A 13241-nucleotide genomic window follows, 5' to 3' on the forward strand; every position below is an offset into this window, starting at 1 on the left:
AAGAGGAGATGCCAAACGTTTTCAGACAAAAGGAGCATTTTCTGAATAAAAAAGAAAACCACACCTGTAAGCACAGGCCTGCCCTCTATGCTAATAGAGTTTTGTCTTATGTAGGATCCAGTAACTAAACAGCAAGAAGTACATTGCAGAAATAAAACTAACAGGATTTGGCAACAACTCGTATTTTTCTTTTTTCTTTTTGTACAAGCAGCCTGTGGCAAAACATCCCTCTTTGAGGACTACCACAGCTACTAGAATCGAGCAGAACAACCATCACTGTAGGAACACAAATGCTCAAAATATGACATTTGGAACACAGAAAGTGAATCTTCCTCTTGTCTTCTTCAACTCATCTTTTATTTTTAAGAAACCTGTTATAATCCCACTAGCAATGAAAAGCAGTTTTGTTTGGACTGGTGCAAAGACGCCAACAGCTCGCTCTCACAAACAATGCATTGCAAAGATATGCGCTAGATAAGAAAACATACAAAATATATTTGCTTTTGGTGTTTTGTTTTATTTTAATGTCATATTAAGCCGGGATTCGTCTTTGCCAAGAGGGAACGCTGAACATCAGACAGACCAAACCTAAGTAAAGAATCCTAAAATGTAAACCTGGATTTGTGGAAATGTTCTCCTCAAGAGGGCACAGATTTTGTTCTTAAGCTTTATGACCATTCTCTCTCTTAGCTGTTGCTATAAATTACCATTTTAAAGTACTCTTAAGACTAAGAAATAAGTGTCCATGTCACACTAAGTTGTCTCATTTTGTGCTTAATGGAGTTTTTTCCACTGCACCAGTCTTGTATCTCCTAGCTTTGGGAGGAAATGTTGATTTAGGTTTTTTAGCTTCTCTTTTTCTGGATTTTTGAATTATTTTAAAGCATCCCATCAATGTCTGTAATATGATTTTTGATGGCTGGGTCTCCCTTTGTGTTCATATTCAGGTTCTCTCCGTCCCTCATAGAAGACTAGTGTGCTGTAGTCGACTTTTTGAGGTGACAGACGTCAACAAGGCCCAAAAACAAGCAGCACACCAGAGAGAAGTCTTCCTCTTCAATGATCTCCTTGTGGTAAGTAGACGAAAAGCCTTACACTTTATTAAATTGACAATCATTATGAGATATTCAGTATAAAAATACTCATGTTTTCATCCTGAGAGTTTCTTTTTCCTTCTTCTGCACACAATCAGACTTTGAAGTTGCTTATTTAGTTATGACAGCTGCAGTCCAACAATTCTTACTTTGGGTCCAGCTTTTCGCAGTGCTTGTCTTTTTTATGTTATTTCATAACTCTGGCGTCTCCAGGCATTTCTTTTAATTATAGTAAGCAAATAATAATAATCAAAGATCTGTCTTCTACAGAGCTGCTTTAAAGGATGGTAATATAGTTTCATTTCACTTGAGGACAGCACAGATTAGCTGCTCATTTGATCCAAAGTTATATAGATGTGGGAATTATCAAAGGTTTAAATGTTGGACATGATGTTCTCATTAAGAGGCGCATAGGAGTTATCTATCTAATGTATTTAACTGACCTCATAATTATGTCAAATGCCACAACATACAGGAAAGGCAAAAAGCAGCATAGCCATATTACTTCACTTTCTATGGAGGCATAAAAGTAATTGGGACCTGCAGGAGAGGTTGTTAAAACTCCAATTTGAAGTAAAAGACTAAAGAAGCTATTGTCCAACATCACAGTGCAATTCTGTTCATTTGGCACTAAAAGTTAGCGGAGCGATATATTTCGCAAGGATGTCTTCTCGTGACAGCTTTGAAAGCGGGACAGAAGTTGTCTTTGAAAAATTTTCACTACGGGATGAAAGTGAAGGGGACTTCTCTTTGAATTTGGCCCCTGTTACAGCAGCTTGAAAATGTCAAGAAGTGTTTAAAGTGCCAATGTGATGTATTGGTTTAATACGCCTTTCCTGGTAAATTATGCCTCACAGTAGTGCTGGAAAACAGATATGCCTCATCTTTCTCTATCTGGAAGGTCATTCAGTGGAAAAAAAAGGAGCTCCATAACAGCCACGATATATCCTGATATAAGCACTGGCGCGCAATCTGAAACACTTGGAAGGTTGTAGTGTACATTAGTATTGACTATCCGCTCTCGATGTTGTCACGGCGGGGTGCGCCAGTGTGTTTTTTGAAACAGGACCCAAAAGCAGATGTGGTCGAGGAGTTGCAGGTTTAAACAGAAAGCGATCCTTTATTTGGATGATAGCAGGAGTTAAACATGGAACCCTAAGCAAACTAAAAAACACTAAGAAACAAACACTATGAAGTTCTATGACTAAAACAATGGTGGGGATAACAGACAACCTGACAATGACATTCAGAAAACAGAGGACTTAAATACACACGAGGCGATCAGGGGAAGTGGAGACACACGAGGAAACAGCTGACTTGGATATACATAATGATGCACAGGAAAGAGTAAAACTAACCACATGAACACAGAACACAAGACCCTTTTCAAAATAAAACAGGAAACATGCAGACTTAGACACGACAACACAAGCTTAACAGGCCTAACACACATGACAGACTAGACAAGGAACCAAACACAGAAACCAACGAGACAGATGATAAACAATCACTAACCTAAACCTCCACTGACCCCTAAATAAGAACAATACAAACTTATAACCAAACTAACATGAAAGCTTCAAAAATTACAAAATAAAACACAAAATGCTGGGTCAGAGACCCAGCCTGTGACAGATGTTTTTAAATGCTCAAATAGTTTGTTCTTTCGCAACTGCCTTTGATGTTGTTATGCGATATGGAAATCTCTGGCAAGATTTTTGGAAGTGTTCAGAACATGGAACAAGGAATTAAATAGGCAGTTCTGTCATTCAAACATTTTACTACAAGGCTCATGATGTTGTTTATTTCTACAGATCTTGAAGCTTTGTCCAAAGAAGAAGAGCTCCGCGGCCTACACTTTCTGCAAAGCCATGGGACTACTTGGCATGCAGTTTCACCTTTTTGAAAATGAATGTAAGTCACAGTGCTGGTATGAAAGAAAATCCCCTCTTGATATCTCCTTAAGTCATTGCTAAAATCTACCATTTCCAAGCTTGCACAGAGAAAAAAATATCTGTCGAAATTCGAAGCGAACAAGGACTGTATAATTTGTTGCTTTATCTTAAAGGGCTTTTTTAATTTTCTTTTTATTGTCTTTTTATTTTTTTCTGACAGCATCAAACTAGTATCAGTTTTATTCCAATCTTGCATTTCAATTTCTGGAAATGTCATTTTCCCAGTCCCATTCAATACATGCTGCATGACATTTTTGCAAGCAAGCCCAAGTTTGCAGCTCAGAGTGACCTTTAGAAGTCTTTTTATGATCACACTTGTAACTAAGACACCCAGGAAAGTAGTTTAGATATGCTTTTCACTCAACAGTTTAATGTACTCCGCAGACTACCCCCATGGAATCACCATCCTTTCACCATTCGGATCAGACAAGAAGCAGGTATTAAACTTCTGTGCTCAAAGTGCCGAGGAGCTGCTCAAGTTTGTGGAAGACCTAAAGGAATCAATCGCAGAAGTGACGGAGATGGAACAGATACGCATCGAGTGTGAGAATCTTTCTAAATTGTTCATATCAAATTATATAATTGATATAATTTGACAACAATAATTGTTGTTTTTACTTGGAATGATGTTGAGCGTTTGAGTATAATCGTCAACTTTGTGTCTATTCCTTTTGTAGCAGTACTCCCTACAACTGAAGAAGGGTCAAATGCTATTACATTTTGCACCAAATCAATAATGTCATATCTTGGGGTGTTAGAGATCTTCTTAGATGTGAGAATCAATATGTCTTTTTTTCATTTTTCTTTTTTCTTTTTGGTATTATGCGCAAACTACTTGTCTGTGTCCCATCTGTGTGGTTTCAGACTGAGTTTTGAAAGAAAAAAAAAACCTTCTGATGCACTGCAGCTCAAGCACACTGCAGGGGGGCAATGATACGGAGGTGAAAATAGGTCAGGGCTCCTCAAAGCAGCCAGGCATCTGACTTGCTCGGACTTGTGCGCGCCTGAAATTCTCTAGACAATGAGTCACTGCAACACATGGACAACCTAAGTGTGTCCGCATCCTAGCTTCTGCCAGTGGGCTTCAAAGAGAGGATCCCTGCTGGGTTTTGATGCAGTTGCCTTACCCTCGATAGAGCGGGAGGCCCTGCAGCCAAGGGGGAGCAGGCAAAAACATACGGAGATAGGCAGGTGTTGACAGAAGGAAATTATTTTTCTCTTGGAGCTGTGTAAAGGCTGGAATAACTTGTGCTAAAACACAAGAGAGTGGATGTTGGGACACATTTATTATATTTGCAAAGGCAAACTTTTTTCTCAGGTGGTGATAGATAAACATTTTGAAAACAAGGAAGAGCTGTCACCTGAACAGACAAACTTCCCATCGTTTTCCTCCAAGGGGCTTGATTTTGTCAGCAGATTAGTAAACAGGCCTGCGGCAAGCTCACTTCTGTTTCGAGTTTCCCTCTTTGAATTTCTTTCCTCTCTCGCTGCTGTTTTTAATAAAGGTAAATTAAATATTGTCGTAATTCTTTGCCACCACAGAATTTCTTAGTTTCGCCACAGTTTAAACCAAATTACTGTACACAGAATTTTAAGCCCGAGCTAATAGTTACACCGACTGAGCGTGCCAGTGCAACAGCATTAAGCATGCAGGCTTATTATTCTTCAGATTTTTGCTGCTTCTTCTTCTTCTCATTATTATTCTTACTGATTGGCATTAAAGCTCACTATTTATTAGCTGTCAGATTTTATCTTCTTCTTCTTATTATTGCTATTATTATTCCACCTAACATTTTGACATCCTTCAGCTTTGAGAACCTCCCACAGAAGTTATACCAAGATCCACAGCTCCAGTGAGAATAGTGGGCTCTGGCTTTTGATAACAATTTGTCATATAGATTTCCATATTTATAATTCAAAGTTTTTTTGGATTACAAGGCTTTGGATTTCTTTCCACAGGAGCAATTTAAGTTTCATAAAGAATTAGATTTAAAACAGAACAGTGTAGAGATATTGCCTAGAAAATACTTACTTTCACAAATGCCATTAAAGCCCAGCCTTTTGTCACCACCTTGCTTATAGCCAATAAATATAAAACAGGTTTTGGAATTTCACAATGAAATGTGAAACTTTTGTATTTTATACTTGGGAAGTCTCTGGCACTCGTGATGAATCAATTTTTCCGTTATCACTTGTAACTTTTCTTCGAGGCCCACTTCCATTGTTTCTCTCAGTTGTTTGGACAGTAGGCTCACACCTCCTGTTCTTTTTACAAGCTTTAGTCACCATAGCAACTGGTGACTGGTGTCACCCTTTCTCTCAATTTAAAACTCATCATGGCTGATCCAGTGGGGATCGGTGTGTCCTGTTTTTATTGACGCTTTGATGCAATTCAGCACAACTGTTGTTCACTGTAAGATCAATTTTAGTCAAAGTATTGTTGACTGACAGGTTTTACAGGAATTTTGCTAGACTTTCAAATGAAAAACTGCTTATCGGGGCTTGTAAATACCACTGGATTTTCAGGACTTTCAAAACAAAAGCTCAAAAGGGATAATAAAAGGTAGCGGCTGCATTAGTGGTTCCTGTTATGACCACTATTATATAAACAAAATGCATTTACATGTTCTGTTCTTTCAAAATGAAATCCACTTCATAATAAAAATGACATTTGAACACTTTTCCAATAGTTCAATTCATACTCTGCATGTTTTTTTACCTTTCCAATAATTTTAGCCAAATTATACTTGACTGTCAAAATAAAACCTTAAAAAATATTAAAGCTGACTTTCAAGGCTTATAAAACATGACAGTTTTTATATATAATTCATTATCCTGAGGCTCCCTGCGTAGCTCAATTTATGCCTACTGCTGTGGCCTTTAAAAATAAAATGTCCCTGATATCTTTTCACTGTCTCTTTATCTAGCTAGAGGTACTTACATTAAGCTCCCAATACTTTTGCAACGTCCAGAAAAAAAATTCTTATTATCTGATGGTTCATCATAAATCATCATCCTGTTACATCCTGTTAACTGCTGACAACTCAAATGGCAGCAGGTACATTAGCACACTCAAAATTTCTTCTTCTTCTTTTTTTTTTTTAGCTTTTTTTGTTTTAGCTTTTTCTTACTTATACTCACCAGCCACCTTCGGTACATCTTAGGTACACAGATATATATCAAGCCAAACAAGTGGCAACTCAATACATGCAGATGTGGTGAAGATGACAGAGGTCAGAGGAGAGGCAACAGTAACTTGTTACAATCAAGGTATGCAAAAGAGCATTTCTGAATGCACAACACCCCCCTTAAAGCAAATTGGCAAAAGCAGCAACACTATTAACAGCTGTTTGGCTAACAGCAAATTATTATTAAAGGCAGTGAGAGATTGTTAACTATAGTATCTTCTCAATGCATGCTGCTAGGCACTGTTAAGATGTTGTTATGCCAGGCATGCATTCGACTAAAACAGCTGGGCTTAAGTTTGGTTGGTCCAACTGCTGTACAGTCAATACTGAGACTGGTCTTTCCAGGTTTTAACTAAAGTTACACAGATCACTGACATTGATAACAGGGAATAGTCCTAACATCCAACTTTACATTATGGACATTTTCCCTCTTTAATACGGAAAAGTGCATATTAAAATCATAATGCTTTGGTAATGAGCCATAGTGTTTTAATAATGTTTAGTAATGAAAAAAAAAACATAATTATAGCCACTATAATAATTTTATTGAAAGTACAACTACATTTCAAACCAAGCAATCGTTTTATTGTTGGATTTTTCATCAGTCATGGTAGATGTTGTATTGCACATGTGACTTTACAAGAAACATCCAAGTAAATTACTGATTCAGTTCAAATAAAGACTGTTATTTATATTTTTAGTTTTCTATTGATGGAACTCGAGCTTACTCCCCCCCCCCTTTCCGTTTATGTCTTAGTCTCAGAATGCGGACATGTTGTACCGCACCCTCAAAGTCTCACCTGGCAGTTTTGTGGCTCAGCATCAAAATTAGAATGCAGTGTTGTGTTGGAAACAAAACAACATTTAGTCATGATGATTGGAAATGACATGCAATTACCATCAAGTGTGAAGTTTAATTAGCGAGATGAAGAGGTGTGTGTTGAGACTGGAGAAGAGAGTGGGTGGGAGAAATGTGCATGAGTGTGTATGTGTGTGCGTGCTCGCTTTTGAAGGAAAAACATTTCCTGGTTAATTTTGTTGCTCTTACCCATCATCATCCACCAATCTATCAACTTCCTTTCTCTCTCTGTCATGGTGATTATGAGGATGATCATTTTTGTTTTCTGCTCTCTGCAGGGGAGCTGGAAAAGCAGCAGGGAGCCAAGACACACTCGGTAAAGAACAACGGCACACAGCTAGAGCTTCGCGGTAAACAGGGCTCCCCATCAGGTGTGTGTGTGCGTGTGTGTGTGTGTGTGTGTGTGTGCATACTGTTGCTTATTGAATCCCACTGGAGAGACACCAACTGCGCTGTTAATTTGTTTACCTGCTGCTGTTTTTATGAACTTGATCATATCGTCAAAAACTAGGCACTACCTGTAGCATTTAACATCAAGAACACTGTGTAATTTAAGATGTGTACAATGCTTGTAAAGACTGTAAATGCGCAAAAATCACCTTTAGCTAAGCCTCGCCTAGTTTCAGGTGTAGTTACTAGTGCTCCAAAGTCACATGAAATGGGGTATAGTCTTTCAAACAATGTCTTTCTCAAAGTAAACTAAACTGGGCTTCTCACTTCTACTTCTGTCTTTCACAGCTTACTAGTTGTTATGAAACTGTCTCATTTTAAAAAGAGAACCAGGTGAAAGGGTCTTAGAGCTACACTTAATGAATACAAGCTCAATAAATGAGAATTCAAATTAGATTTTTTTGTGTAACAGGGCTTCCCCCCCCCCCCCCCCTTGACCGTGAAAGAATGAAATATTCATAGTACTCACAATACTTTCTACACCATATTATGAATTACACTCAATGGCCTCTTCATTAGATATATCTGATCAACTCCTTGCTAGCACAATTATCTAATCAGCCAATCACATGGCAGCAACTCAACTCAATGGTCAAGATGACCTGGTGAAGTTCAAACCAAACATTAAAATGGTGAAGGAATGTGATTTAGGGGACTCTTAAAGTGTTATGGTGATTGGTACTAAACGGCCTGGCCTTTTACAAACTGTTGATCTGCTGGGATTTTCCCATACAACCAGTTCTCTGGATTAAAATACCTTGTTGATGCCAGAGTTCAGCAGAGAAAGTCCAGAATAAGGAGGAATATATCTGATTGTACAACGTGTCAAACCTTGAAGTAAATGGGCTACAGAAGCCAAAGACCCCGACATTCAATGGTAGGGTCACAGTTTGACATAAACATGAAAGCATTGCTCAATCCTGCCTTGCATTAATGATTCAGGCTGGTGGAGGTGTAGTTGTGTGGCTCTTTTCAGTTGGCTCCTTACTAGAAATTGAACATGGTTTAACCACCACATATACATTGGTATTGTTGCTTTATCCTTTCTTTATGACCACCGTCCAGCATATAACAGCCACGTCAAAGAGGTCAAACCACCTCAAACTGGTTTCTTTAACATTTGCACTCTATGGGCTCTACATTCACCAGAGATCAAAAAATAGGTCGCTTTTGCGATGAAAATCTCATCATGCATGTGCAGCCAACAAATCTGCAACAACTGTGTGATGCTATTATGTCAATATGGACCAAAGTTTCCAGCCCCTGCTGAATCTGTGCCACTGAGTATTTAGGCAGCTCTGCAGGCAAAACAGAATGAAAATTGGAACTTAGCAAGGTGTATCTAATAAAGTGGCTAGTGAGTGTATCTGTCAAGGTTGTTGCCACTTGTCACGGTTTGGTGCTGTGGCGGACAGGATGAGGACCCAAATAGAAGGGTGAACTTAAAGAAGCAGCTGTATTGCACTGTGCAGACACTCGAAAGATAAACTCAGGACAAATTAAACTAAACCAGGAACTAAGAACTGAAACACTGGAAAACTAGGAACAATGAACTCAGAGCAATGGAAACCGGAAACACAAAGAAACCCGCACAGCAGATGGCGTGGTACAACACGGCAACAAGCGGAAGACTGAGGACTAAAATACACAGGCAGGATGACGAGAGGATGGGGAACAGGTGGAAATACAGCTGGGACTAATCAGACATAATAAGACAGAGGGAAAGCAAAATTCAAAACACTGAACACAGGACACAAGACTATCAAAGTAAAACGGGAAACAAGAGATATCCACAAAGACACAGACTTGACACTGACTGAGGAGACACAGGGAACAAGGAACACAGAGCACAGAAACAGAAAACAAGAGACCAGAATGAAACGAATGAAATCAAAGCCTTTTAATAACACAAAAACACTGGGTAACTGACCCAGGTATGACTATGCTGTTACTAGATCCAGCAGTAGATCCTAAAAAGTAGCCTAAAACCATGTAAACGTTTTGCATTCATTTTTAAGTAATTTTAAAAATAAACTTTGATTTGTCATGAACACATAAGGTTGTATAACCAAAATCTTCTTATCGTCTATTCATGCTTCTCCCAAAATGCTGATGCTAAAGACATATGATAATAAACACTGTTTTATTGGGCACTCTTCTGAATGAGGTTACAAGGTGGCTTCCGGACAGCAGTGCAGTATGTGAGGCTCTGTGAGTGTGTTTGAATCATAGGTGCACAGAAGGGAGAGAGGGACAACCTGTGTTCTATAGCCATCCCAATAACTGCAAGCCATAGGATATTTCACATCTTTGAGTTCAAATTCAATAACTGCAACATCAAAACACAGGAGACATTATCTCTGGAAGTTCCTTACACTCATTCTGAACTGGAGCACTTGTTTCCTTCCTTCCTTAGCATTCTTGTACTATGCTGCATCCAAGCTTGAAGATAGACACATTTGTTCCATTAGTAAAGCTTTAAAGTTGCATGAATGCAGTTGTGAGTGTGATGGTATTTCTAGGTGAATGATTTTCATTACTGGTATCTTGTGTTTATGTCATTTGTCCTCATAAGAGAGCTTGACATCAGTAGCATTTTCTTAATGTGTGAGGCTAACTAATTGCATGCATGGCATTATGATAAAGACACAGGAGAGCAGACTGTTTCATTTTAACACAGTAATGACTTGGAGGGTTAGCATTACTTGTAACAGGTTAAATTTATACTTTGTTAACATTTTTCCTATTTTGCAAGAGAGGATAAGTGATAGTTTTGGCTTTTTGTGGAGGGTAGCTTCCCCAACTCCAATAAAAAGAGGTCAGTTACATGAATAAATTCTGATGTGGCAGCATCACAGACTATAACTACTATTGATGTAAAGTTAATGGTGTTTATAGACTACCTCTACAGTAGCAAACATCCTTAAACTATGCTGTTTATGCCATTCCTTGAGATTTCAAGAGCCTGCCATGAAAAGTCACTGATGCTAAGCTCTGATTGTACATTTGCTTTTTAGAGAGGGGTTTACTGAATTTTCACTTGCTTCTAGAAGTTCTTCCGCATAATGATTGATTGCATGCTTGCTTCAAGCAAGTCTAAAATTCCTTATCTTTATCTTGGAAAAAAAGAGTGATTTTGCCACCACCTTTGTCCCTTTTTCCCTTCTGTTTTCCCCCCTGCAGGACACCAGGAGATAGATGACAGAAGTGGACACAATGCAGTAGAGGTAAGTGCCTAATAATAGGCTTATGTCCCAAACAACAGGTAAGTGAGTGCAGTGAGAGTCTTTGCAGTGGCAGTATCGAGGTAGGACAAGATAAACTCAGGAGTATCTTTAGGATTAGAGGCGTCAAGCAAGTGTGGGTGAAGAGTGCGTGAGAGAACGAGTGCTGCTGGGTAACGTGCAGCGGGCATGTGAGGTAACCCAATCAAACAAAATATTAGATAAAAGGACTCCTTTGTCGTGTAAAAATTAAATATGATGGCTCGGGAGAATTAATACACTCACAGCGGTCAGAGCAGGTTGTCCTCACGCTGAAAACACATCAGGCTTAAATATTATCTGGAAGCCAAAAAAAGAAATAGGTTGTAATTAGTTTCGCAAGCTCAGGCAGAAATTGTGACTCCTTTGGGGCCTTTCAAGAAAACGAAGAAAAAAAAAGGCTGGGGAAAGCTGAGGACATGTGTGAAATGCATTTACTGTGTGTGTACCCGCATGCAGCATTGAGACCTAATTAACACAGCAGCATGCAGGCGGATAATTTTAACGCTCATTTGACCTGGAATGGTCGCCTCCCCACCCTTTTGCCAGACCTCTGGGGGGAGGGGGACCTCTCGTGTGAACATTTTGTGCAAGAAACACAGGAAATGGAACTACACAGTATGTGTATCCTTGAAGCATCAGGTGACTTTTATTAGCCTCTCTTTTTTGTGGCTCTGGAGTTTAGGCTTGGATTGAAAAGTCAAATACACGGGGTCAATTTGACATTCAGTGGCTGTTTAATTCCACACAGCCACTGGTAATATGTTACACTGTATGTCTTTTGCTCAGGTGATGGCTCAAGCAAATATAATTCATAAGTTCTATCAGATGCTTCATAGTCATAATAATGAACTATTATCGGCTTTAATTTGAAAACATGTGCAGTCACATCATTGGCGTTATAGATTCCAGAGTGCTTGTGATACAAAAGCCATTCAACAAACTAGCAAGAAAAATTAGAGTGCAAATCAAATTATAAGACTAAGATTTTAGCTGTAGTAAATTTGGACATACTCCAATCCCAACAATATCTTTTTTTTCATCATTTCTTTGCACAGGGTTGGCTTCAGGTCATTCTCGTTCCATTTTTTTTTTCATTTGTGTGCCTCAGGTCAGTTCTACCTCAGGTCAATCTTCATGGTTGTCTGAACTACCTTCACCAGCCATCTTGCTCTCTGCCATCCAGCCTACAGTAGCCTAAATGTCAGGGGCTGGTGGGGAGCCACTAGCTGTCCAAACACATTTATCTCAAAAACCAGGAGGGTCCACTCCAAAAAAGCCTCTTTATACTAGAGGCAGAAATCTAAGGATACCAAATCCTGCGGCAAGCTTTTAATCTTAGATTTGATAAGGTGATGAGATTCTAACGTTACTATCTGCCTCAGAGCAGTGACAACAAGCCGACTGTGTTGTTACAAAATGGCTGTTTAGTTGTTTTTAAAATCCTGTTTTTGTCAGAGCCTTTAAGATTTTGAGAAAAAAAGTTTATTCAGTGCTGTGCACAGGTCTTGAGCCACCCTTTATTTCTTCATATTTTGCAAGGAACATGGCAAATAGGTGTGAAGATTTATTTAAACATGTGCAAAAATAAATGGAAACCTAATATATAAGTCAAAAAGTTTGTGCACGTCTAACGTGCTTGAAAGTCAATATTTTAGATGAACACATTTATTCTTCAACACAGCCTGAACTCTCTTAGGTAAGCTTTGTTGTCATTTCTTTAAGTAGTCTTCAGGAATAGTTCTCCAGGCTTCTTGAAGGATATTCAGAACTCTTCTTTGGATTTTGACTGGCTTTTGTTCTATTTTCTGTCAAGATGATCCCCCACTGCTTCGGTAATGTTGAGGTCTGAGAGGACCTATGTCTGATAGTGTTCCATTGAGTGCTTTTATATGCAAGTCTTTGTATGATGCATAGAGCGAGAAGCAGGGTATACCCTGAACAGATTACCAGTCTGACGCAGGGCTACTGATGCTGATCTGAGCCAAAAGTTTTGGATTTGTTACTCTATAAGACTTTTTTTCCACCTCTTATTGCTTTTGCGCCAAGCTGCTGGACTTGTTGAGTGTAGAAGAACCAGATGTAAAAATCCAAATCTCTAATTACACCTGCTGCAAAATAATGGCTTTAGAGCCCAAAGACAAACTTGTGCTTAGTACAGATACATGCAAAGGCATCCTTTTGGGCTTAAACTAATGAGCTTTTTGTGATTCTTGACTAATTTGGACCATCTGTTAAACAAATCTATTTTTTACTGAGAAAAAAAAACTTTTGAAAGGCACAAGAAAGTCATTTAAATCCTTCACTCTTTATCTGAAGTGATTTAGAGCTCACTGATACTGTATGGTAAGTCATCAAGAAGAAGTGACTCTTGGCACATTCAAAAGGAGAAAATGTTAATTGAGTTCTTTCGTACAAGAGTCACACCGACT

At 38.8% G+C, this 13241-nt stretch overlaps 1 protein-coding gene across 3 annotated transcripts in view; it reads left to right on the forward strand.

Annotated features, from left to right (window-relative positions):
• The window catches only part of iqsec3a (IQ motif and Sec7 domain ArfGEF 3a), a 123315-nt gene that overhangs the window by 104482 nt on the left and 5592 nt on the right, over nucleotides 1-13241 (forward strand). For all 3 annotated transcript variants that reach the window (XM_014336138.2, XM_005930283.3, XM_042224179.1), the window contains 5 exons: nucleotides 948-1073; nucleotides 2909-3008; nucleotides 3434-3592; nucleotides 7375-7467; nucleotides 10730-10773. In XM_014336138.2, the coding sequence (XP_014191624.2) occupies nucleotides 948-1073; nucleotides 2909-3008; nucleotides 3434-3592; nucleotides 7375-7467; nucleotides 10730-10773 (522 nt within the window). The remainder of the gene's footprint in view (nucleotides 1-947; nucleotides 1074-2908; nucleotides 3009-3433; nucleotides 3593-7374; nucleotides 7468-10729; nucleotides 10774-13241) is intronic.

This window comes from Haplochromis burtoni, unplaced genomic scaffold (genome assembly GCF_018398535.1).
Source record: "Haplochromis burtoni strain Fernald_Lab_line unplaced genomic scaffold, NCSU_Asbu1 Contig_131, whole genome shotgun sequence".
Classification (NCBI taxonomy): domain Eukaryota; kingdom Metazoa; phylum Chordata; class Actinopteri; order Cichliformes; family Cichlidae; genus Haplochromis; species Haplochromis burtoni.